The sequence below is a fragment of the Arvicola amphibius genome, chromosome 6 (genome assembly GCF_903992535.2).
Source record: "Arvicola amphibius chromosome 6, mArvAmp1.2, whole genome shotgun sequence".
Lineage (NCBI taxonomy): Eukaryota > Metazoa > Chordata > Mammalia > Rodentia > Cricetidae > Arvicola > Arvicola amphibius.
Genome location: NC_052052.2, coordinates 116082358 through 116108400, shown reverse-complemented (window position 1 = coordinate 116108400; position 26043 = coordinate 116082358). Strand labels below are relative to the sequence as shown.

The 26043-nt window shown below is 42.2% G+C and overlaps 1 protein-coding gene across 1 annotated transcript in view; it reads right to left on the bottom strand.

Moving 5' to 3' along the window:
- Positions 1-17267, bottom strand: part of Ero1b (endoplasmic reticulum oxidoreductase 1 beta) — a 42854-nt gene extending 25587 nt beyond the window's left edge. The window contains exons 1-3 of the mRNA XM_038333781.1: positions 16993-17267; positions 6807-6926; positions 2264-2347 (exon numbers count right to left, since the gene is read on the bottom strand). Of these exons, the coding sequence (XP_038189709.1) occupies positions 2264-2347; positions 6807-6926; positions 16993-17094 (306 nt within the window). The 5' untranslated portion in view covers positions 17095-17267. The remainder of the gene's footprint in view (positions 1-2263; positions 2348-6806; positions 6927-16992) is intronic.
- Between the last annotated feature and the right edge of the window lie 8776 nt (positions 17268-26043).

Here is a 26043-nt window from a genome sequence, read left to right as displayed (position 1 = left end):
AGAAACTGATCTACTTTGTTTCCTATGTTTGACTTCTCTATTTAAAAAATAATATTTTATGTGTTTGAGTGTTTTGCAGCGTATCTGCATGAACACCATGTGCATGCCTACTGTCTGTCCGTGGCAGCCAGAGAGGGCAGGCACTGATCCCCTGGACCTGTGGTTATGGACAGCTCTGAGCTACCATGTGAGTGCTGGTAACTAAAGCCAGGACCTGCAAGAGCAGCACAGGCTCTTAACCCCGAAACATCTCTCCAGCCTCTGTTGTGAGTTTTTCAATAAAAAGTCTTTATTTCTAATTAGAAATGTAACACAGAAGAGGTTATAATGCACTACAGATGGAAAGTACCTGATCATTTGAACTTACAAATTAAACACTCAACTTAGAAATGTTATGAGCCAGCCAGCACTGTGGTCCATACTTGTGATCCCAAAACTCAGTAAACTGAGGAAGAAAGACTGCTATGAATTCAAGGCCAGTCTAGGCTTTAGGGCAAGAACCTACCTCCAAAAATTCAAATGCACACACAGATACAGACAGACAGACAGATACACACACACAAATACAGAGTCTCAAAGTCAAATTAGTCAGGTCTAGCTATATGACACAGGCTGAGGCAGGAACATATCAACTCCCAGGCCAACTTGGGCTATATAATGAGACCCTAACTCAAACAAAAAGAAAGCCAAATAATGCAGGCCTGGGTGTGTAGCTCCGTGGCAAGGTGCTTGTTTAGCCTGTACAGGCCTTGGGTTCTGATCTCAGCACTAACACCAAATGAAAACAAAACAAAACCAAACAAAACAACCTGGCTCCTGTTGCAGAGAACTCAAAACCTTCAGATTACGAGACTGATGTGCTACCTACTGTGCTAAGGAGGAGCGCTCCTGTCCCGGAGAAAATTAAACTGAAGACACGGGACAACAAAATGCAATACTTAAATCTGACTGGGTGGACAAGCTACAAAGCGCAAGCATGTAGTCAGCTAATGATACGTGACTTATGTCTATCAAAATGAGGCCTAAGAATGGTATTAAGATTAATATCTGATTTAGTTAATTTTGCTAATGTTATATACAAAAAAAGTCTTGCTTCTAAGGAATACAGCAGTATTCAGAGCATTCAGACTTAAAGGACCAGTCTGCAACATGCTCAGACGGTTCAGGGAGTACAGCAAACAAGGGACATGTACATCCAGGGGATCTGGATGACACGTCCATGGAACACTTGGACCATTCTTGGATCTTTCCTGCACGTCTAAGATCACTTTCCATGAATATCTTATCTTATTGGAAAAGAAAGATAATTTTGCAAGAATCTTCCATTTAGGATGATAGTGGTCCAGAGGCTCTTTTATTTTTTTATTTTATTTTTTTAAATATTTATTTATTACATATACAATATTCTGTCTGTGTGTATGCCTGCATGCCAGAAGAGGGCACCAGACCCTATTACAGATGGCTGTGAGCCACCACGTGGTTGCTGGGAATTGAACTCAGGACCTTTGGAAGAGCAGGCAGTGCTCTTAACCTCTGAGCCATCTCTCCAACCCCCCCAGAGGCTCTTTTAAAAAACTATTTTCAATGCCCACAAACTAGCCTGATTTGGTAAGAAAAGAAGTGAAGGTTTAAATTATAGCTTAAAACTAATTGCTATTGAAGGAGAATCATTTTAAGTTAATTATATGTCAAAACTGAAGTATCAGAACTTGGGGTGTATCTCAGTGGAACCTGCCTAGTATGTGTGAGAATGTAGGTTCCTGTGTGTGTGTGTGTGTGTGTGTGTGTGTGTCAGACAATCCCCACCCCCTCATACCCCTAAAATGTAACATCTTGGTAGGAAAGATAATGTTTATGCTTTATTTATATGGTAGTAAACATATTTTTAAAGGTTAAAAAAAAGCAATGAAGCTCTACTCTAGGCTGGACTTTCTCACTCCATGCACTGAAATCCCCATTTTAAGGTCCTGAACTTCTATTTTTGCCTATGAAACAAGATCAATGAAGCCCACTGCAGGTCTAATGCTAGAATAATCCTCTGGTCTCCCTCCCACTTTAGAATCAAGACTTATGTTCACACCCCATCACCAACACCACTGGACACAAGAATCCCTCAACTCATCTTTCAAGGAGTCTAGTCATACGAGCTGAAAGCCTGTGAAGTCTGCTGATAAGTCCAAACACAAGGATACAGGGGTTGTGATTTTTTTTAAAAGCCCAAGAGGAAGTCCCCCCTCCATTATTACACTCTTAATTACTGTACCTCTGGACAGGGCTCCACATGACAATCTTTTATTGAGCAGTGGCCATCTTCTGCCCAGAAAGGACATGGTCGCTTCAGATTGACCTTTCGAGGAAAAACAAATCAACATTAGCAATTGGGAATGATAATTACAGAATGTTTGCTAGCGTCACTATGGTGACAAGGTAGTGATGAGAAGAGAGGAGCTTCCTGACCCTGTGGTGCACACACAGTTCACATATTAAATGACTGCAGCTTTGCAAGCACCTGGGTGGCATGTTAACTTTTAAAACAAAATGACTATGGGTTCTGACACTGGAGCAGAGGAGCAGCTCGTGTTCACTGCTCATCTGAAGCACATTGTCATTGGGGAGCATTTCAGAATGACCTTAACATTCCCCAAATACCTGCAGTCACCTAGCATCGAGGTTCCCACACCCCCTTAGACGGTGTGTACTGAGCACTGGCTATCTGTCAGACACCAGGTTAGGCTCAAGGCAAAAGAGAGCTTTCTCTCCCTAGGAATCATAACATCCTGAAGAAAAGAGAAATCAAATAATTGCACACTGTAGTACATGTTTCAAAGGAGAACCCAGAGTTCTGTAGTAGTGCTGCTGATGGATGGAGCCTCTGAAGCAGTCCTACTTTAGGAAGATGAAAGGTGGTGGGCATGTGTATTCGGCTACAGCAGTGGAGAGCTTTGTGGTGCTAAGAATGAAGAACCACCTATTCTACCATTTTTAGTGGATAAAGAATGGACCAAAAGGACAGAGGTCAAAAGGTAAATACCGATTTCCAAATTCTTCATACAACAGGAAGCTGGTAATCCAACAGGACTTGCAGATGTTATTGCCCAAGCTAAAAAAAAATCAACGTTTTCTGTTTCCTCTCTTACTTGTTACTACTTTTACCACCTCCACCACCTTCAGTTGCCTCTTGACTAAACTACCACAATAGTTTTCAACCTTCTGCACACAGCAACAGTTATATCAAAACCAAGGCAGACCCTACCAGCGTCTGCTCAGAACTTTTCCTGGGCATTTTCATTTCCCTTGGAGCAAATCCAAGCCTGCGGCAGCTCTACAGGCCCTACTCTGTGACCACTGGCATCTGCCTCTCTCTCCTTCCCTCATCTACTACACTACATTTCTGCTTGACATGCTGGGCTCCTCAAGTCCCAGCGCCTCTATAGTGCCCATTCTCTATCTGCTTTGCTCCTACAGAGGGCTTTTCTCCACCTTACTCAGGTCTCTCAACAGCAGCAGGCCTTGACTAGACCCTCTAAAGTAGTACTTAGAATGCAACCACCCCCAATATATTGCTGTATGGTTCTGTGTGTTTGTACATGTGTTTGTGTATGTGCCATGTGTACATGCTCGTGTTTTTAAAGCTGACCTACCTACCTCTCCAATCCTACTCCTCATTCACCTGCTTCTGGGGTCTAATTCTTCAAATATACTACGCTTACTCCTGTGTCAAAACTCTTACATCTATTCATCAATTTCCTTGGGATGTTTTCTGCAGATCTCACTACTTACACTTTCACATTAGGAAGGTCTTTGCTCAAATATCACATTAGCATAAACACCATCCTTTCCTGACCATTTCATCAAAGTAAGGTTACTTATCTCTATGTCCCTTACCCTCCCCGCTTCTCCACAGCACTCACATCTGACATTACCATCTATTTACTTATTGTCTCTCCAAGCAGAACAAAGCTTTCTATTCACTGCTGTACCCACAGTACTAAGACTAGAGGCTCTCTGTCACAAAGTCATCAATATGACAATTGCCTAGCTGCAAAAGTGAGCGGCTGCATCTACCTCTTTGTTGGCTGAATCCCAAGTCTGCACGTGTGTTGAAATCAACTCTGTTATTTTTGCTTCCTTAACTTTCATTTTCCCTTCTTCTGTAGCAGTCTTCTAATTCCCTTGACAAACAATCATTCCTCATGTCTCTGAATGGCACTGTTACCCAAAGTATACTTCCTTCTTTTGGTAAAGGTATCACATGACAACCTAGACCAATCATTTTCTCCTCCAGAAATTTGACTCTTGTATAAAGAACAAAAAATATGGGAAAATAGCTAATGTGGCCTGAAAGTTTGGTGAAGGGCTGATGGTACAGCTCAGTGAGACAGTGTTTGCCTGAATGTCTAGTGGGCCAGAACCCTAGAATCACCACCACAGTTTTGGTGGTGTCCTAAAGATAATGCCACTAGAGTCTGCTCCACGTTCAGCTTCCCTGCAGTGCACTGCTTCAGTTTCTCTTTCAATCTGTAAACTACTTAATTATTTTCTCTCTCAAACTTCTGTTTTTTAGTCAACACAAGTACCCTACTTAGGATACTCGGGCCTATTATCTCTTCAATTTAAAAATGTGGATAATAAAATTTTCATATGAAGAATAAACGAGATAGCCATTCATCCAAATACTCAATTCCTCAATGGGCCAGGCTTTGTATGGATACAAAACTAGAAGATGTGATCCCCAAAGGGAGGTGTGAGCGAGGCTGTAACACCCAAATGAAGGCGGTCACTGACAGCACCCACAGTTTCTACTTATCAGACTGAACCGTATGAAACCGGCATGTCTAACCATTTCATATGATTTTTCTAATATTATGAAGGAAACAGCTACACATACTGTCAGGGATTTCATGTTCAGAAAGCATCTGTCTTATTTGTATGAAAAATGCCTAAAGATCAGCCACAGTGTAGGCACAGATTCACCAACTACACTCCTAACACAGTTTGTACAAAGGAGAAACATTCACTCCTTTCTGGATATTCTTGGTATTTGCGGGCAAAGGAATGGGTTTCCAAATCTGTAATTTTCTAATTTATCTTTTGAACACAACCTACAACTTCCAAATGACATTTTTTATCCTCGAAAATATTTAAAGAGCTAAGATAATCTATTCAGAATCAAGATTTAAAAGGAAACCATGTTTAAATTTTAGAACAAATTAAAATGAAAATTATATACCAACTAAATTCTAAGAACAAGATGACCACAGTAAAGTCAAGCATAGCTTTAAAATATAGTTGTAGCTAGGCAGTGGTAGTGCATGCCTTTAATCCTAGCATTTGGGAGGCAGAGGCAGGCAGATCTCTGTGAGTTCGAGACCAGCCTGGTCTACAGAGCGAGTGCCAGAAATATATATTTGTCAAGTAGATTCTGTGCGTGCACACAGAGGAGAGGGACTGGAGGAACAGGGGAGTGTATATGGTCAAAGGACGTGCTGTACTTGAACCAAAAGGCCATCAAGAAGCCTACTGCTTTGTACAATGAATATACACTAATATTTTTTTTAATTCCCTAGACTACACCCTTGATATTTTCTCCTTAAAAATGTGTAACTACGATTGTTTCTTTGAGTTCTGATTGCTGACATAGTTAGAAGACTATTTTTGCTTTTCTGGTATTTCCAGAAGGGCTAGAGACTCAGACTAGGTTAAAAACAGATTCTATAGAAATACTATGAGGGTGTATTCTCCTTGTAACATCTCTTGGTTTGCAGCCTCCACAAATCACGCCAGTGACAGTCTGTTACTCTGCACTGCTTACAACACTCCCCTTACACAAACACGATGCCCCACTGAAGCCTTGTTGGGGAATATTATTTTCAGGCGTGTGACTTTTGTTTACACTGCATCTGTTTAACTCTGTGAACCTGTGTTACTGTGCTTGTCTAAAACGCCTGAAGGTCCTAATAAAGAGCTGACCAGCCGTAGTGAGGTAGGAGCAAGGACAGGCGGGGCTGGCAGGCTGAGAGTGAAGAACAAGAGAGAACAAGGAGAGGAGGACATCAGGAGCCAGCTACCTAGCTACGCAGCAAGCAGAGAAAGAAGTAAAGAGAGTATATAGAATTAAGAAATATAAAAGCCCAGAGGCAAAAAGTTAATTTAAGTTAAGAAAAGCTGGCAAAGCCGGGCGGTGGTGGCGCATGCCTTTAATCCCAGCACTCGGGAGGCAGAGGCAGGCGGATCTTTGAGTTCGAGGCCAGCCTGGTCTACAAGAGCTAGTTCCAGGACAGGCTCTAGAAACTACAGGGAAACCCTGTCTCGAAAAACAAACAAACAAACAAAAAAAAAAAAAAGAAAAGAAAAGCTGGCAAGAAACAAGCCAAGCTAAGGTTGGGCATTTATAACGAAGAATAAGCCTCTGTGTGTTATTTATTTATTTATTTATTTATTTATTTATTTATTTATTTATTTATTTGGGAGCTGGGTGGTGGGCCCCCCAAAAAAGCCAAAAGAGTAAAAAATTCATACAACAAAGCCTGGATAGCTCGGTCCAGATCACAGAACCTATGCCCACAGAGTCCATGTGGGCATTTGAAGCATCTGTAAAGGAGTCTTCCATCTCAAAACCAAAACTGAAAGAAAAGTGAAGGGGTGAAGACTCTTGGTATGGAATAAAACCATTTTTCCACTATGATGCTTTTTATAAAGTTTCATTTTTAAAAGATTTATTTTGAAAAACATAATAAAACAAGTCACATTTGCAGACAACTACATAGAAATCTTTGGATTAACAGAATTAAAATTTTCTACCTTACCTTGTAATAACGAAAATAGTCTCGTTCTTGTAACTTTTTTAACTTGGGGAAGATTTTGTAGGTGTTGAAGTTGTCAATGCTGTCAATGTCACACAAGCAATCATCCAGCACTCCAGTCACCTAGAATGTACACATGTATCAACTACGAGATATACAAATTACTAATGTTTATACCTTAATAAACCTATTATTCTAAAAATTTATTCATTCAAGTTGACCAGTTTTACTGATTAAGGTTCATAACATTAGGGCCAATTGTAGGGCCTAGAGGGTAAAAGAGCTTGCTGCCAAGTCTGACGACCTAAATTCAATCTCCCACCATATGGTGGAAGGTGGGAACGGACAATTGAAACTCTCCTCTGACTTCTGTTATGCATGCCATGCCACATGTGTACTCAGCCCCCAACAATACACGAAATAAATAACTGTAAAAAATACTTTTAAGATTCATAACATTAAAGTAGTCACTTTTTAACTATGACAGTTGAATATAAAAAACAAAACAACAAAAACCAAGAAAATTACATATTATCTACTTTGAAATACCCAACATTTCAGGGCTCAAAACGGGAAGATACTTCTCTGCCTTTCCTCTGCCCAAACACCAATAAAAATGCAAGTAGCCACTGGATTCCAGACTAACCTAGAAGTCACAGCCTGTAATGCCACTGCTGAGACCACCTGCATCCTTCTTTTTGGCTGCCGTTTATGTGCTAGGCACGGTGGCATCATCTCATTTACTCTTTAAAACTATCCTGCAAATAAGGTATTATGACCCTCACTGTAAGGAATTACGGTTTAACAAGTTTACAACAATTGTTTACATACCCATGGAACTTAACTACCAATCTATCAGGCTTTAAAGTCTGCTCTTCCTCACCACTCAGAGTACCCATGAATCCAAAAAGAGAAACAGGTATATAAGAGGTAAATTCTGAGTCCAAAAAATTCCATAAGACATTCTTCAATTTTATTAAAAATGATTCTCTCTATATGTACAGCTTGAACTAATCCCAGAAGAAACCTCCTAAGTAAAACACAGCATTCCCCAAAGTTATTTTATTGTTCCATGTACAAAATGTTCTGAAAAGTATGAGGAATGGTGGAAAGTGTGCTAGTCTCCAGGGCTCAGTGACTGGGTAGGTATAAGAGCTGGAATGGGAACAAGACAGTGTGGTAATACAAAGGCAACAGACAGTGGGACGGCTCAGCAGGTAAAAACCTCCCTAAAGCCTGATGACCTGAGTTCAATTCCTGGATCCCATGGTGGAAAAAAAGAACCAGTTCCCAAAAGTTGTCATCTGATGTCCACATGTGTCCATACCTACATGTGGATTGTGCATGCATGCACACATACACACACACACACACACACACACACACACACGAGGATGGTAGAACAGGAGAGATGCTTGAAGTGAATGTCTACACCCACACATTGCATACATGTACACATGTGAGCATACACACAAGCACTCACACACACAAAGATGTTAGGAACAGAATAGATGCTTGAAGTTTATATCTACACCCATACATTTCATACATTCATGCACACACACAAGTGTGCGCACACAAACACACATGAAATATTAATGATGAGGGGAGACAGAAACAGCATAGATGACCGAAGTGATTACCCTGATCCACATTTTCACTGTGGTGGTGAATGCATGAAACTGCAATGTAATAAAAAATGTGAATACATACACATAAATAATGTACACAGAGTCCGGAAAATACAAATCATTCTATCAATGACAATTTCCTGTTTCTAATTCTGTAGTCTATCTTTACAAGACCTTTGTGATAACTTGGTAAAGGGAATGTAGCACTTCTCTGTATTATTTCCTACGACTGCACAACAACTTGCATCTCAGTTCAAGGTTTTAAGTAAAAACCAGAACAGGACTCTGCCTATTAAAAGTTGTATTCATAGCCAGGCAGTGGGGGGCAACACACCTTTAATCCCAGTACTCGGGAGGCAGTGGCAGGTGGATCTCTGTGAGTTCGGTGCCAGCCTGGTCTCCAGAGCGAGATCCAGAACAGGTGCCAAAGCTAAACAGAGAAACCCTGTCTCGAAATCATAAACAAAAAGTTCCATTCATGAAGGCTTTGGATGGAAGGAGACACACAAGCAGTGAATGGAAGTAGAAGACCTAGCTAATTCTTTTTTTTCCCAAAGTAGAAGCGTCTCTTTCAACTCCCTCCCACATGGAGGCAGCAATGCTACCTTTACATAAAGAACAAGGGCTGGCTGTCCAGCATTTCGGCTCTGGAAATTCTGCACTTACCACCCTACTTCCTAGAATCCTCTAACTCCAAATTTCACTGAACTTCTAGGTTCTCAAGCGACAGGTGTATAGGGGTGTGTGTGTGTGTGTGTGTGTGTGTGTGTGTGTGTGTGCATATTTGTTTTTTAAAACACTTTTTCTAAGGCAGGTATTGGTGGCTATCTTAGTAAGGGTTTTGTTGCTGTGAAGAGACACCATGACTATGGCAACTCTTATAAAGAAAAACATTTGATTGAGGCTGGCTTACAGTTTCAGAGGGTTAGTCCATTATCATCAAGGAAGGCCGACATGGTGCTAGAGAAGGAGCTGAAAGATCTACATGCAGCAGCAGGGGGAGAGATTGTCACACTGGTTGTGGCTCAATCATATATGAGACCTCAAAGTCTGCCTTCACAGTGACACACTTCCTCCAATAAGGCCACATCTACTAACAGTGCCACTCCCTATGGGCCAAGCATTTAGAGATATGAGTCTATGGGGGTCATACCTATTCAAACCACCATTGTCGCATATGAGTCTATCCCAGCACCTGGGAGAAAAAGGCAGGTGGATCTCTGTGTGTGAGGCCAGCCTGGTCCACAAAGTGAGTTCCAGGACAGCCAGGGTTACACAAAGACTGCCCCCCAAAAGAAACAAAAACCTTTATATAGTAACTATTCTTTCTTAGTAATTTTTTTGTTTGTTTTTTGAAACTGAAAACTTTTGGCTTGTAAACCATCATATTTTCTTTAAATGTTTTCAGGGGCTGGAAAGATAGCTCAGTCAGCAAAATGCCTGCCTGCCACACAAGCATAAACGTCTAAATTCAGATCCCCAATATATCATAATAAGCTAGGGAGACAGCACTAGGGAGGCAGAGACTGAGGAGCCCTGGGGCTTGCTGGTCAGCCAGTCTCACTGAATTGATGAGCTTCAGCTTCATCAAGACTCTGTCTCAAAAAATAAGGTAGAGAGAGAGATTGATGGCACCTGATGTCAATTTCTAGCCTCCATATGCATGTATGCATACATGTGCCATTTTCATTGTGAGAAGGATAAATTGATAAATTGCTGTTAATACACATCTGTAACTTTTTTTTTTTTTTTTTTTTTTTTTTGGTTTTCGAGACAGGGTTTCCCTGTAGTTTCTAGAGCCTGTCCTGGAACTAGCTCTTGTAGACCAGGCTGGCCTCGAACTCAGAGATCCGCCTGCCTCTGCCTCCCAAGTGCTGGGATTAAAGGCGTGCGCCACCGCCCGCCCGGCTTCACATCTGTAACCTTAAAGGCTACTCAGATAAAACCAATGTCACCCAAAATTTTGAAATGTAGATGTGAATATTGCCTGCATCCTTGAAGTTCCTTCTCAATTACATCTACCTAAGAAGTTAAAATCAAGCTTACTGTTGTGATCTATTTTCTTTGTAATGCATCCATAAATAGTTCCCATGTTCATAATATTATTATCATTTCCTCTCAATTCTTCTGCAAGGTGATGCTTTTGCTAACATTTTTACTTTGGCATTATCTATGAGAGTGAGTTTTACTTGTAGCTAGCTCATTCACCTTTCCTGTTGTAAATGCTGTATAGTATGAAGACCAACGACTTATCTATTCTATTTTGCTCCATGTAGAAGGAAGGACAGCCCAGGGTATGTAGGTCCTGATTCCTAAGATTCTAGTTCACAAATATAATCTTTTTGTTGTTGCTTTTATTGTTTTATTTTGTTTTTTGAAACAGGGTTTCTCCGTGTAGCTCTGGTTGCCCTGGAACTTGCTCTGTAGACCAGGCTGGCCTCAAACTCAAGAGATTCACCTGCTTCTGCCTCTGAGTGTTGGGATCGAAGGTGTGTGCTACCGCTACCCAGTTCACAAACTTAATCTTAAGAGGATATTATTTTATAAAGCAAAAGTCTTTAAAGATGTGATCAGAGACAGGTAAGATAGCTCAGTGGGTTAAAGATGCTTGCCAGGAAAACGTGGTTACTTGAGTTTGATTCCTGGAATCCATGTAAAGCTGGAAACAAAGAACCAACTTCTCTGATCTCTACATGCACAAGTACACGCATGTGCGCACACAGACAAAAAAATTAAAAAAGGAAAATTTAAAGATGTGATTAAGATCTTAAGGCATGAAGATTATATTGGATTACTCAAGGGAAACAACAGAGTTAGCAGAGTCAGGAGGAGACAGGAGAAATGAGAAGAGGATACAGTATTGACATTGAAGATACAGGAAGAAGTCACAAGCCAGAGATAAAGATGCCTTTAGAAGCTTGACAGAAGTACAAACAGTTTCCCAGCTACACACCCTCCAGGACTGCTACCTTGTTGATGTCATAATTTTATCACTGTAAAATTCATTTTTAATTTTTTGGCCCCCAAAATTATAAGATTAAAAAATTATATTGTTTTTAGTGAATAAATTGTAGAGATTTGTTAAAGCAGCATACAGGAAACAAATGTATTCCATATTGATAATAAATTTGACTAAAGAGCAAAGGTACCCAAATATCTTTGACATATATCTTCGGATACATGTGCAGATACATGTGCAAGAGTTTCTTAAGGTGTTAATCTTGGGTGTAAAATTGCTCTAAGTACACATTCAGCTTTATAGGGGAACAGCAGGCTGACTTCCAAAGTTTTTATATCAAGTTAGTATCTCACCACCAATGATCAGGAGCTAATGTTGAGACATGCCCTCCTGAATACTTAATATTAATCTATGATTTAAATTTTACCAATCAAGAAACCACACAGAGGTATGAGGGAGTAGTGGATTTTTGTCCTAATGTACTACATTCATTGCTTTCTGATTCCGAAGTTTGAGATGCTTGTCATGCAAATGTAAATGCTAGCAAATAAAAAATGGATATGGTGATCTAGAACTAAGATTTCTTGTCTTCAAACATAAACCTGAAACTCAGGTGTAGATGGGTTTTTAAAACTAAGCATCTAGGTAAGATAAACAAGTTACAAACCCTGAAAACTCTAGGGCAGAGTGTTCTAACGATGGCCCAGCCCACTACAGATAAAGTCACCCAGGAGCATTAGCAAAGAAATAAAGTACTTAAAAGAGTTAAGGTGAGTTGTTGAAAAAAAAAATTCTGGCTAATAGGTAAAACCTGAGGTTTCACAACTAATGTATTGGCAATAAAGACAAGGTAACCTTGACAAGAGAGCAGTTTCAGGGTAGTAGCAGAGGAGTTTGACTATAACGAATAAGCTAAATAAAACAGTAAGAATAGCCAGGCAATGGTGGTGCACGCCTTTAATCCCAGCACTCGGGAGGCAGAGAGGCAGGCGGATCTCTGTGAGTTCGAGACCAGCCTGGTCTACAAGAGCTAGTTCCAGGACAGGCTCCAAAGCCACAGAGAAACCCTGTCTGAAAAACAAAAAAACAAAAAATAGAAAAAAACAGGAAGAATAAATTAGGCTGAGCAGAACAGGAGAAAATGAAACAACTCGAGAATTTTTCTAGCTATAGAATTTTAAAAAAGGAGGAAGGGGTAGCTCAATCAGTAATGTGCTTGATGAGGACCAGAGTTCAATTCCAAGAACACGAGATCATAGGATGACAGTAAGCAGCACCTATTAGAGGAAGGAAAAATTAAAAGGACTAGGGGAAAAGAAGAAAATGAAGTCTTCTGTAGTGATGAGCAGCGGGCCGTGTTCCTACCGCCCTGCTCCTGGCCACCTGGCTAGCTTATGCCCCGAAATAACACACAAACATATTCATTTAAACACTGCCTGGCCCATTAGTTCCAGCCTCTTACTCACATCTTAATTAACCCATATTAATAATCTGTGTAGCACCACGAAGTGGTGCCTTACCAGGAAGATTCTAGCATACGTCCATCTTGGGCCGGAGCTTCATCACGTCTGGCTCAGAGAGGAGAGGCATGGCATCTGCCCCAGAGAGGCGAGGCATGGCGATGCCTGAGGCATCTGCCTGAGCCATTTACCCTCACTTCCTTCTTCCTGTTCTGTCTACCTCCACCCACTTAAGGGCTGGCCTATTAAATGGGCCAAGGAAGTTTTCTTTATTAATTAACCAATGAAATCATCAGATAGATAGAAGACACACCTACATCAGGACCCAATCGCTTGAGTGGGAAAGAAGAAATGGCCCCAATAGAAGAGCACACCTGACTCATCCATGCTTGTAACCAACAGGTCACACGGCTGGCAAAGACCAGGTAAGTGGATTACTCTATAGCAAGTTCTCCTTTGTTAGGAATGAAGCTGAACGGGGCAGAAGAGCAGATGAAGAAGGATTAAGTTGAAAAACTCTGTAATTTAAATTTCTTCAGCTGGGGTGTAATCAGCATACTTAATTCATCCTTTGAGTTTCAATTTTTACTTTTTTTTTTTGAGACAGAGTCCGAGGCAAGCTCAGGCTAAGAAGGAACCAGCTACCTTATACTAACCTCTGAGCCTACTTCCTACTTCTTGAGAGAGATTATAGGTACATGCCACTACACTTGACTTAAATTTTACTTTGAAAACTTCAATTTCATTATTTTTGATATTCTGGTCATTCTTTTAGATCTGTTTTTTCATATTTCTATGTGGTTTTTTATTTAAATACATTAAAACTGATAGTAAGTTACTTACCTAAAAATTTCAGAACCTAAAGTCATTTACTGTTTCTGGTATTTCTACTATAGATATTCCTCAACTTCCTATGAGAAATCTTCCCTAATAAGCCCACTAAAACAAAAATATCAAATGGAAACTCAGTTAAGAAACACAACCTGCCATGCATCATAGCACAGAAACACAGGGCACAACTTGGGGTGTACAAGTCGTTTGCCCTTGTGTTGGCATAGCTGATGGAGACTGTGACTCTGTCCCTGCCCAGCACTGAAAGTACGTAGCTAGTCAGAAAAAAAAATCAAAATATGAAGTAGTTTCTACCAAGCAGATATGGCTTTCTAACGTTTGTAAAGTTAAAAAAACATTGTTAATCCAAGCATCATAACACAGGGCTATCTGTATCTGATTCACAGTGCCCTCTTGCCTTGTGGTTTTGGTGATTACTTTTTTTGGCACAGTTAGCTGTTTATTCTACTGAACACTATCTCTGAAAAAAATCTTAAGTCCTTGAGTTGAAAATACACTTTTCTAGGAGGAATAGATATTTGCTTTTTCTGGTTAACTTGGGGGACATGAACCTGGGCTTGCTGTGCATTCAACTTCTAACCAAAGCTTATCCTAGCACACACAAGTGGTACAACCTTTGCCTGAAAAGGCCTGTGAGGGCTGCTCACAGGTTCTCAACTGAGTTTTCATCCCTTTCTCCTAGCAAGTTCTTTTATTTTCCCCTTTACTCAAAATGGGACTCATTTCTCATGGCACACTTACACTAAGGATGTAGCTCTTAGGGTCCAGGATTTGTGTATGTGTGTGTGTGTGGGGGGGGGGTCTTATCTTTCTCCCAGCTTAGGGAAGACACTGCTGTTATTTCTTACCAATCCCCTCCCCCCCTCCCGTGAAGCCATGAGACTAGAAGCTTGATCTTTGGGGTTAAAAGAAACCGTAAGGGTAATGGGAGTTAGACACTATGAGTCCCACATTTCTGACTTCCATTTGGTGGGGAGCTGTGTGTTCTTTGATTTCATGCCACCGCAGATGGGCATTTTAAAGGATTTCAAATATATCTGACTGAAATATCCTTTTACAGGAAAACCGTATGTAACATGCCATGAATCATATTTGCATTTCATTATAAGAAATGGGGCATGAGATATACAAATGAACATCCTTTCACATGGTCAAGAATATTTTCCTGCTTTCAATATAGAAGGCAAAGTACTCATTTCCTTAAATGACTTTGATTCTTGAGAACAGAGGTGTTTTTCAAGAGTTATAATTTCTTCCTTTTATCTTTATGGGTTTTTCTTTTTTTTATTGTTTCCTTTACCAAGTTTAGGAATGCATGAGAAGTTTTTTTTAAAAAAAGTATTAGTTCCACTTTCTGATTTCTGGTGCTGTGTCTCTATACTCTGAAGCAAGTATGCCAATTAATACTATGTAGAGCAGAAGCGGCTGTCCAATAGGGCCCCAGCTTATGTCACGTTAACAAGTCAATTAAGCTCTCTGAAATTCACTTACCATCACAGCCTTAACCAAATAAAATGTAATATATAATTAAGCATGCTGCAGGTTAAATGTTATTAAAAACTATATACTAAATGTTATTAAAAACTATATACCAAACCACTGAAAACAAAATATACATACACTTTTGTAAACTTTTTAGCACAGTGATACATTGAAATGCACTAATATTTAACTGTTGAGCTATATATATATTCATTTGGATATAAGGAGATAGAATTACAGGTGCATTATAAGCCACTAACAAGTATGATTATTGGTAGCTGGAGAAACATCAAGTGAAGCTTCTAGACTGGTGATAAAGTATATAATTACAAAATAATATATGACATATTAAGCAAGAAAATGACAATTCAGACTTTATAAAAAACATTTAAATGTAAGGTCCACTCAAACCAGACAAGCTAGCAACTAGAAAATAATTTTGCTACTGACAGCCTGGGAAATTTATTTTTGCTAAGTCTAGTAAATACATCCAGAATTCTATCATAGTGATAGAATTATCTTAGCCAGGCTAAGATGTAGTGGGGGGGAAAAAAACCAACCGTATTAGAGACACTCACAAGGCTTGTTTAAAATGCTTATTCCTTGCTCAGTTCCAGATGGAGTCAGAAAATCTCCATGTTTAACAAAGAGTTTCTTTCCCTTCCTTCCTTTATTCTGGTTGGTTCAGAGTTTAGTTTTTTAAGAGTGGGTCTTTCTACACAGTTCTGGTTAGCATGGAACTTGAATGAAGACCAAGCTAGCCTCCAACCTGTGGCAATCCTTCTGGGTTGTTTTTTTTTCCTCCTGGGTTACAGGTGTGCACCACTGTTCCCAGCTGTTGCTTCTTTTTAAAATCAACTTATTCATTTAAAGAACACTCATATGGACACAAACAGAATATTCAAACATTCTAGGAATTAGTGCTCGGCATTTTAACACCAAGAACAAAGTTAGAAAAACATGTTTACATGGTTACCCTCATAGTTACCATTATTATTATTTTAACAATGAACGTTAATTGCTTCAAACTACATGCCCCTCATTACCAGGCCATCTGAGACACTTGTTTTGATTCAGTTTTGGCTCTTTGAGCTAACACTTTGCAGCAGGTGCAGACAAGATACAGCAGCATCTGGCAACCTATTCAAATCTTACTTTAAAAAAAGCAACAAACCTACCTCTCTTCAAGTCAAGAGACTGAGAACAGCTAACCCTGGACTTTCTAGCATATAGGGAACGCTACAGTAATATCCGCTTCATCGAGGCAACCCTAAAGTCCAACGAACTCTCCAGGGAACAAGCCTTTCTACTAGGGGCCCACAGTCAGGGCCCAGACTCTCCAGTGTCGTTAAGTGGGCTCACCTGGCAATGCCACTTTGCCTACGTAGGACAGGTGGGCAATAATAAGGCGGGTAAAGCCTGGCAATCTCTAGTACACAAGTTCAAGGAAGTGGACCTGCCCCCCTCTCAGGAAGAGGATGAAGAGCCTCCCTGTCATCTCCAGAAGGAAAGGTGTCAGAGGTTTGCATCCCCCCACCCCCCCATCTTGCTCAAGACACCGAGGTTTTCCTCCCCGTCACCATCACAACGATAAAGCCGCCAGCGCTTAGTGGCCGTCACCATCTTCCTCTTCCGTCTGCCTCCGCCACGCGTGTCGCGTCCCCGCGCCAGCCGCGCTTTATAGATGTTTCCCGCACTAGCCGGTGCGGTTCTCTCAGTCCCTGACCGGCCACTCGTACCTCCCCCCTCGGCCTCTCGGCGACGCCGGCGCGGCCCGTCCCCAGCCTCCCGCCTCTCCGGCTTACCTGGGTCTTGACGAGACTTGGGAGGAAGCTCAGGGTGACCAGCAATTGCACGGCGGCCACCGCCCCCTGCCCAGCGACGGCCCGGCGGAACCCCGGGCTCATGGTGACTTCGGCCGCTCGGAGCTGGGGAACGGTGGGCCGCCGCGATGACGACGGCTGGAGGCAGTGCCCGGGAACCGGGAGCCTCCAGGACCCGAGGTCTGCGCGCCGGCCTCAGGATGGAAACGCTCTACGGTCCCCAGCAGCAGCGACTGATGTACCAGCGCTGCGCGCCCCCGCTTCATCCCAGGAGGCCCCGCCCCCGGCGTCCTCAGTTGTGATCACGCCCTCTGTGCAAAGCCTTCTGGGAGTCGTAGTCCCGGCATCCCCGCCCCCACCCACCCACTCACACGCACCGGGAAGGCCTTGAAAATGGAGAACTACGGACTGGGAGGTGCTCTGCCTCCCTGAGGCGGGGCTCTGCGGCGGCCAATGAGGCGGGACCACGAGGGCTCCAAAACACCCAAGAGCGGGCGGGAGAGCGAGTACTGTTTTAGGGGTTGGCGGTGGCTAGGAAGCCTCTGTTTCGTCGCTCTGGAAAACGAGGCTGGGGGGGCCCGCAGGGCTTCCGGTATTGTGCCGGTTGTTCCTAGTCACCGCATGTCCTTTTGGAGTCAAGACATTCTCAATAGGCAAGACCTTAACCTGCTGTCCCAAGAGCTTTCTTTGCCTCCTTTCTCACCTCTGCGGTTACCTAAAACCACCTGGCATCTTGTCAAGGTGGCTTCAGCACCTCCTTCATGTCACACGCCCCAGAAGTGAATGCCATTGCCTGGTGTCTCCCTTACTCCTCTACTAGCACCGGAAAATCTATAACGCACTTTAAAGCATGAGAACACCAAACCCACACAGCGAAGAGGAAGAATCAGGATAAAGGCACAGAAAAACTAGAAGCGACGTGGGCTATTCTAAAATTATCACCTAGTTACAAACATTGCAGCTCAGATGGAAAGGTACCCTGGCAGTCGGGAGCCAAGGAATACCAGAGTGTCAGTCTCGTGGTCTTAATTACACCTCAAATATTGTCCTAAGACTATGTAAGGTTATGTACATAGGCTTCCTGTAGTGCCTAGCAAATAGGAAGTATTCGATAAATGGTAACCGCTAGCTTTGTCAATATCCCTGGGTTATAGGAAACACGTTGGGTAGCATGTATCAATTTGTCATTGTTGATGTAACAAATGACCAGAAATTTAGTGGCTGAAAACAAACAAATGTATTATCTTACATTCTGGAAGCCAAAAGTTCAAAATGAACCCGCAGTACTGCATTTGTTTGGAGTATTCTAGAGAGAACCATGTTTCCTTGCTTTTTCCACTAGAACTTTATTTTAGAACCACTTGCATCCTAGAGTCAGGACTTCACATAACACAGTGGGCATAGCCTGCTTCCATTGCCATGTGCTTTCTGACCCTCTCTCTCTGGTTCCCCTGCAGATAAAGACCTATTGCGTGGTGCTCACCCAGACAATCCAGGCAATCTCTGTATCTCAAAATCTTTAATCATCGCATCTTCAAAGATTCTTTTGCCACCTCACATTTACAGGCTCCAGAGATTAGGGCAGGGACACCAATTAGTGGCTGCCCACTAATCAACCCAACCATGCTTTCCTCCACACCTACTGCGTAATCTGTAGGGTCAGCTAGACATGAAAGTTCAAGGACTCTTTTTGAAAAATGTGAGAACTCTCAAGACAATGGCAGCAAAGCAACGGACCAAGTGCAAGGCCCTGCAACTCCACAGTCTCCTCATGAAGCTAGCTTGGTCCTTTCCTCCTCCATTCTTTTGTTTCCACTCTGGATCAGGCCTTCTTTACTTACACAACCAACTTCCACTTGCTTCTCAAAGCTTCTTTTAGCTGGGTAGGTGGTGGTGCACACTTTTAATCCCGGCACTCAGGAGGCAGAGGCAGGCAGAGCTCTGTGAGTTCGAGGTCAGCCTGGTCTACAAGAGCTAGTTCCAGGATAGGCTCCAGAGCTACAAAGAAATCCTGTCTCAAAAAAAAAAAAAAAAAACCAAAAAAAAGGGAAGGGGGAGCTGTCTTTTTCCATGCTTCTCATTTTGCTGTGCTTTGGATATACAGGGGGACTTTCCATGAGCCCCTTTGTGCTTCATTTGGCCCTGGTAACATCGTGGAACATGGCCATAATTTTTTTTTTAGTTATAAACTGTACTATTTTATTTATTTTGTTTTTTCGAGACAGTGTTTCTATGTGTAGCCCTGACTGTTCTAGAACTTGCTCTGTAGACCAAAGTGCTGGGATGAAAGGCATGCACCACCACCGCCTAGCGTAAATTGCTCTATTTTAAAACCTTAAGTTTTTAATATCTGCTGTCAAGGGCAGAAGCCATGACTATCATTCAGAGCACTTCAGGGTCTCTGTCACTGAAGAAACACTTGAGTAATCAATAAACATTTGTAAAAATTATAATGGAGTCACATGGCACACAGTATTTGTCTTTCAGCTCAGAAACTTGACATTTTTCCCTCTTGGTGAGTAAGGTCAGAAATAGGTGCTTTCCATGAGAAAGGAAGGTACTGAGGGTCACGCTGACCAGTGCTGTGATCTGTTTTTGTGTTTGTTGTAATGAGCAGTGTTAGGGGATTGTGAAGAACAAGCTGCTGCCACAGTTTTAGCCTTGCTGTTTACTTCTGCTTTTCTTTCTTTTTTTTTCAGAATAGGAAAATTTATTACTGTGCTTCCATTGCCAAAATTTAGGATCTTGGTCTTTCCTTCTTGCCCTTGTACAGGGCCAAAAGGGACACACTGGCTACTTTAACAACCTTAAAGCAGACTCCAGGATTGGCCTTTGGGGCTGTGCCCAAGTAGGCTTTCTTGTATTGTTTATCATGCCACTTCGGGTTCCGTTGGTGGCTTTGGAGCTTCCTGGCAGTACGGAGACCACAACACTTGCCCATCTTGCCAACACCACGGGCCCGAGAGAAAGTTACTTCTGCTTTTCTTAAAACCAACTACACTGCAACCAGCATCAGGGCAGGCATTGCCTCTATGACGCCAACCTTGCTTCCTACCTATAATCCTCAGTTTCAAACTTCCCATCCTAATGATGGGGTTGGAAGCTGAAACAGGAAGGCCAAACCACATTCCTTTAATGGCAAGCTATAGGAAAAATTCAGATCCGACTAAATTTAAAAAGAAAAATAATAGTAAGTAGAAAAAAATGACAACTCACGGGATTGAACAAGGCCTCACCGCTTACAGCTCTGGAAGGGCGAGTCCATCAGGGTGTAATTCAGGGACCAAGAGGAGAACATAGTCATTGTACTGACTCACTGCTTCCAGTTACCTTTTGTCATTTTCTCTCCCATTCAAATCCCTCAAATTTAGCTAAGATAGGCCATACTGGCTGGTTTTGGGTGTCAACTTGACACAAGCTAGAGTCATCTGAGGAAGGAGTCTCAGTTGAGGACATGCCTCCATGAGACCCAGCTGTCAGGCATTTTCTCAATTAGTGATCAGTCCATGGCGGGTGATGCCATCCCTAGACTGCTGATCCTGGGTACTATAAGAAAGAGGCTGAGCAAGTCAGGGGAACCAAGCTAGTAAGCAGCTCTCCTCTGCGGCCTCTGCATCAGCTCCTACCTCTAGGATCCTGTCCTAGTTGAGTTCCTGTCCTGACTTCGCCAATCTGAAAGTGTAAGCCAAATAAGCCCTTTTCTCCCCAACTTTCTTTTTGGTCATGGTCTTTCATTGCAGCAAATGAAACCCTAACTAAGACAGAGGGGAAGAGAAAGAAGAGCGATAAAGAGAAATAGAGAGCACAAAAAATATTGACAAGCCCTCAGGACTAGAAAGAATGGGAGAGGCTAGGTGCACAGATGCACAGCAAGGGCCCACTCCCTTCCACTGTGAACAGGAGGGTAAGAGGCTGGACATGCAGAAGCGATAGCTGCGTCCCTCAGGAAGCCATTCTATTACTGTGTGTGTAGTACAAATTCACTTCTTCCCCCTGTGGTGGTAGAGATTGAAACCTCGGGCCTCACACATGCTAGTCCAAGTGCTCTACCGCTGAGCCATATCCCCCATTCTTCTTCATATTTAATTTTAAATATTTTTTGTTTGTATTTACATGTACATGTATGTGCCACTTTTTGTGCACATTGTGCATGCTGGCAGAAGACGGAATAAGGGATCAGATCCCCCCGGAACTGGAATTACAGGAGATTATGAGATGCTTGGAACAGAGCTGGGGTCTTCTGTCAGAGCAGCAAGTGCTGATAAACCACTGAGCCATCTTGCCAATTCCCTTATTTTTTTATTGCTAAGTTGCCTTAAAGAGGCCATAGAATTTCAATTCTTCTGCCTCAAGCATCCTGAGTAGCTAGAATCGCAGCCTGTGCCATCAGGTCTGGCTTTCAGATTCACTTTTATTTACCTTGGCTTGCATTCACCATCCATTAAATCTTCTCAGATGTCCTGGTCTTCGGGTACACTGAAAAGTATACATCAGGATACTGGGCCAGCCAAACGTAGCAATATTATGTTCTTGCAGATAATGTAATTCATTATTTACAACCACCTGGCTTAGACAAGCCTAATTATCTGGAACTAAGCTGAAGGAAAATTATCTTTTTAAGTGGAAAAAAAATACATGAGCCTTCCAGATGCAATTCTGGGAAGGGTTAGGGCCAGCTTTGTCATTAGTACAACTCCTTCAGGGCAAACAGTGATGATTTCTCATTGATGTGGTTGGGATAAGATTACAGTTAATTCTGTGGGAGAATCAATCTTAGTGCAGAGGGTGTACTACTTTTCTCATTGCTATAACCAAATACCCAACAAGAAGCGACAAAGGAAACAGGTTAGTCCATCATGGGCTAGGGAGATCCCAGAAGCAGGGGGACAGGCTCTAATCTGTAGTAGTGGGAGCATGAGGCTGTGTGCCATATCTCACAGGAGACAAAAGGAAACTCAGGCTATAAGACCCATTCTTTCCTCCACCCCCCCCCCCCACACCTCAGAAACTGATTTCCTCAAGCCTAAAGGACTCGCAACTTCCCAAAACAATGCTAACCATCTGACCAAGGATTCAAAGTAAAGGAACCTCTGGGGGCATTTTATATCCAAATAGACAGATGGTAAGCCATGATTTTATTTCCTGTAACTCTCAAGGGAGCCTAGCCTAACTGAGCATGAGTGAACCCGAGTATGTTTCAGCGTTTGGAACGGGTCGTGTGAATGGCACTTAACCATCTCCCCAGCCCTTTGTTTTTGTTCCTTTCATCTTGCTAGTTTCCCAGACAGGCTTTGCCATGTTGAGCCTCCTTCCTCGACCTTCTGAGGAACTGGGATCACGGCCTCTGCCACAAGGCCTGGTCTTCAGATTCCGTCTTCATGGAGACTAGGAGATGGCTTATTGGCTATGCAAGCACAAAGATTTGACTACTATCCCGACCTTCATCCAAATCTGATAATTTTATGGTCTGAGTTGGAGTCCACTTTTCTCATGTATAGATTATAAAATTTGGGCAAACCTATCTCGCACTATATTTTTTAAAAAATCTCAGTCCCTATGAACAGCAAGTTGATGTCTATATTTGTTGATTAGTCGTGTTGTTCACTGTCTCATTTATTTAGGACTTACCAGGATGTAGGGCCCCTGAATGTTTCTTGTGGAGAACTGGGTAGTGTCTGTATTTTGGAAAGAATATCCCTGAAATTAGAAAGCCAGTTTTTCATTAAGACATGAACAGCAGTATATTTGGAGAACAAAGAAGGACTGGGAATAAACAGACTGCCACACTGCTGGAATCTCATTACCAGAAATGACTGCTTTATAAAAGTTTTTTTTAGTATGTGTATGGGTGTTTCGTCCACACATATGTTTGGGTACCACATGGGTGTGCAGGACTCAAGGAGACCAGAAGAGGGCATCAGATCCCCTCCAGAGTAGCGATCAGACGTCATGAGCAACCATGAGGGTGCTGGTAATTGGACCCAGATTGTCTGGAAGAGTTTTCAAGCTCTCAGCCATCTAAGTTTTAACAGTTTACCCTAAAGAAAAAGGGTGACAGCAGCAGGGTGGGGGGGGGGGGGGGGGGGTGGAAGAGAGGAGGTGGCTGACAAAGAGACAATAAAAAAGAATGAGTCCTATCAAAATGTTTTAGATCCACATATGCCACTAAGCCCTTGATAAAATTAGCTTTTGCTGTTGTTGTAGCTGCTGCTGCTGGTTTGTGTGTTTTAAGCAAAGCCTTACCTACTACCTCAGGTGGATGGCCATGATGTCACTAGCAAAGAGACACTAAGTATGCACATTTTCCCAGGTGTCTTCAAGTGCGTTGTGTTTCTTTGATGGCTCTATGGCATGGAGAACTCCTGACTTCTATGAGGAAAAATCTGACCAATGGCTCTAAATAAAGTCAAGGCAATTGAGTGGAAATTTGGTAAACACCAGTCATTTTATTTCTCGATAGCAAGCTGAATGTGATTAACTGAGCCTGCAAGGGTGGCAATCTGATGTGTTTAAACAACTGTGTTGATAGTCCCAGCATGTCAACAAATGACCATAGAGGGACAGATTTTTTTTTTTCTTCTTAATGGGATCACCCATCTGTGACTTACAAGGACTTTTTTGCTTGATGATCACATCTCTGAATTATACTGAGGGGATTTCTTCTCCTTTTCTTTTGTAATGAATCGGAATTAAAAGTAATGAAAACCAAAGAGCTTGGCTGGCGTATGGCTCTGTATTAGCTATTCTTCCTTTAAAGGTGTTCCTTGGGCTCCTTAGTATTTACCCAGCTGCAACATTCAAGTGTGTTTACTAAGTAGTATTAAAACTGATAGACTTGAATCTGTTAAGAAGCTTTGCTATTCCCAGAGGGATTAACAGGTTTTGTGCAATTTGGATAAAACCTTCTTTTGTAGAACAGATTCAGTATGTTACTATGCTAAAAGGAAATATTTAATCTCTTATTTTCTTTGTTATACTGGGGGTTGACGCTGGGATTTCAGCCATGATAGGCAACTGATCTGACACTGAGCTATACCCTGAGGCCTCTTTTGACTTTCTGTTTTGAGCTGTGGTTTTATTGAGTGGCTTGAGTTGGCCTTGAACCCATGCTGTAGCCCAGACTAGGCTTAAATCTGTGATCTTCCTTCTTCAGTCTTTCAAGTAGCTAGGAATACAGGCCTTTGCCACTAGGTTTATCTGTAATCTATAATTTGATGGGGGTGGGACAGTTAAATAAATGAAAATGCTAGAATCATTTTCATGCCAGCTTCTCCCTCTCACCTTGTGATAGTCAATGTTGTTAGGTCGGCAGCTGTGGAACCACCTAAGAGAGAATCTCTGGGGATGGCCATAAGAGAGCTTCTAGTTTGGGTTAACTAAGGTAGGAAAGCCAACCCTACTACGGACAGCATTCTTCCATGTGCTGGGCTCCTGAATAAAAGGAGAATGCAAGAATACCATCCTATGTAGGCCCAGCCATGACAGCTCATAGAGGCCTGAGTCTCAGTAGTTTACCCTAAGAGAATACCTGGTTCCGAGAAAGACCACAAACTGAGACAACCCAGGCACCACCCAGGAACAGACCATCCAAAAAAATTCCTCACGTTCCAACCATTGTAGATAGGATCACCTGCCAGCACACACTCAATCGCTTTTTACCGGACACCCCTAGACAAATCAGGATTGAACCTGTCACCCCACACCCTCCTAATGTAATTTTTCTGGTTTTTGTCTTTAAATAGTGCCCTCAAGAAGGGCGGGGTACCTCCTCTTGCCATTGCTGCACTGATGAGGTCCCTGCCAGCTGTAATGTGCACACAATAAACTTTGCTTTTGAATTTGGTGAGTTGGTCTCCCTGGTAGTCTTTTGGGGTCCCATGGACTGGGCATAACACCTGCTTTGTGCTTTCTGCCTGTGTTACAATACGACCAGCTGCATTACCTCCTTCTGCCATGCTTTTCCAATGACGAAATGTACTCACAAACATAAGCCAAATAAGCCCTTCCTGCCCTCCTTCCATCTTTCCTTCCTTCCTTCTTCCTTCCTTCTTCAGTAGCTTTTGTCATGTATTTTGCCAAAAGCAACAAGAAAAGTAGTGAATGCACTCCTCTAAGATCAGAGCCTTCACACTAGCACAAATTGCACGGTCCCCTATACACTGGGATTACCTGCTTCTTCTCACTTTCTTCTAACCCAACACACAAGTGACATTTTAAAAGGAAGAAGAGCTAAAACAGATTCATACACCAGCCAGAGCTAATCTCAGGTAGGTGCACACTGGGAAATATTTCTTTAACATGAAAATGAAGTCAGAAGAAATGAAATAGGACAAAGCCATGTGGTGGTTTGAAATAAGAATGGCCCCAATAGGCTCATGTATTTGCATGCTTAGTCACCAGGGAGTGGAATTGTTTGAAAAGATTAGAAGGATTAGGAGGTGTGGACCTTTTTGGAGTAGTGTGACCTTGATGGAGGATGTATGTCACTGGGGTGGGCTTTGAGGTTTCAAAAGTCTAAGCCAGGCCAGCCTCTCTCTACCAGCTACTTGAGGACCAGACAAGATCTCTCGACTACTCCTCCAGCTCTGTATCTTCCTATATGTAAACTATGCTCCCCACCATTGTTGTAGAATATTATTTTAAATAGGCAAAGATGTGTTACATTTGTTTATGCTATGGAATATTACTTTACCTGTGTAAAGGTTATTACATTTGTTTGTGCTGCATTTATTTAATAATGTAGGGATGTGTGTTTAATTACTTAAAGGTGTGCTGCATCTGTTTTACCTTGCCTGCCTAAGGCACCTGATTGGCCTAATAAAAAGCTGAATGGCCAATAGCTAGGCAGAAGAGGGATAGGCAGGGCTGCCAGGCAGAGAGAATAAATAGGAGAAAGGATGAGAGAATAAGAAGGGAGGAGAGAATGAGGGAGACACCTGGGGCCGGCCAGCCAGCTGCCAGTCAGCAGGCACGAGAAGCAGTTACAGAAAGAAATTAAAAGGCCCCGAGACAGAAGGTAGGTAAATAGAAACA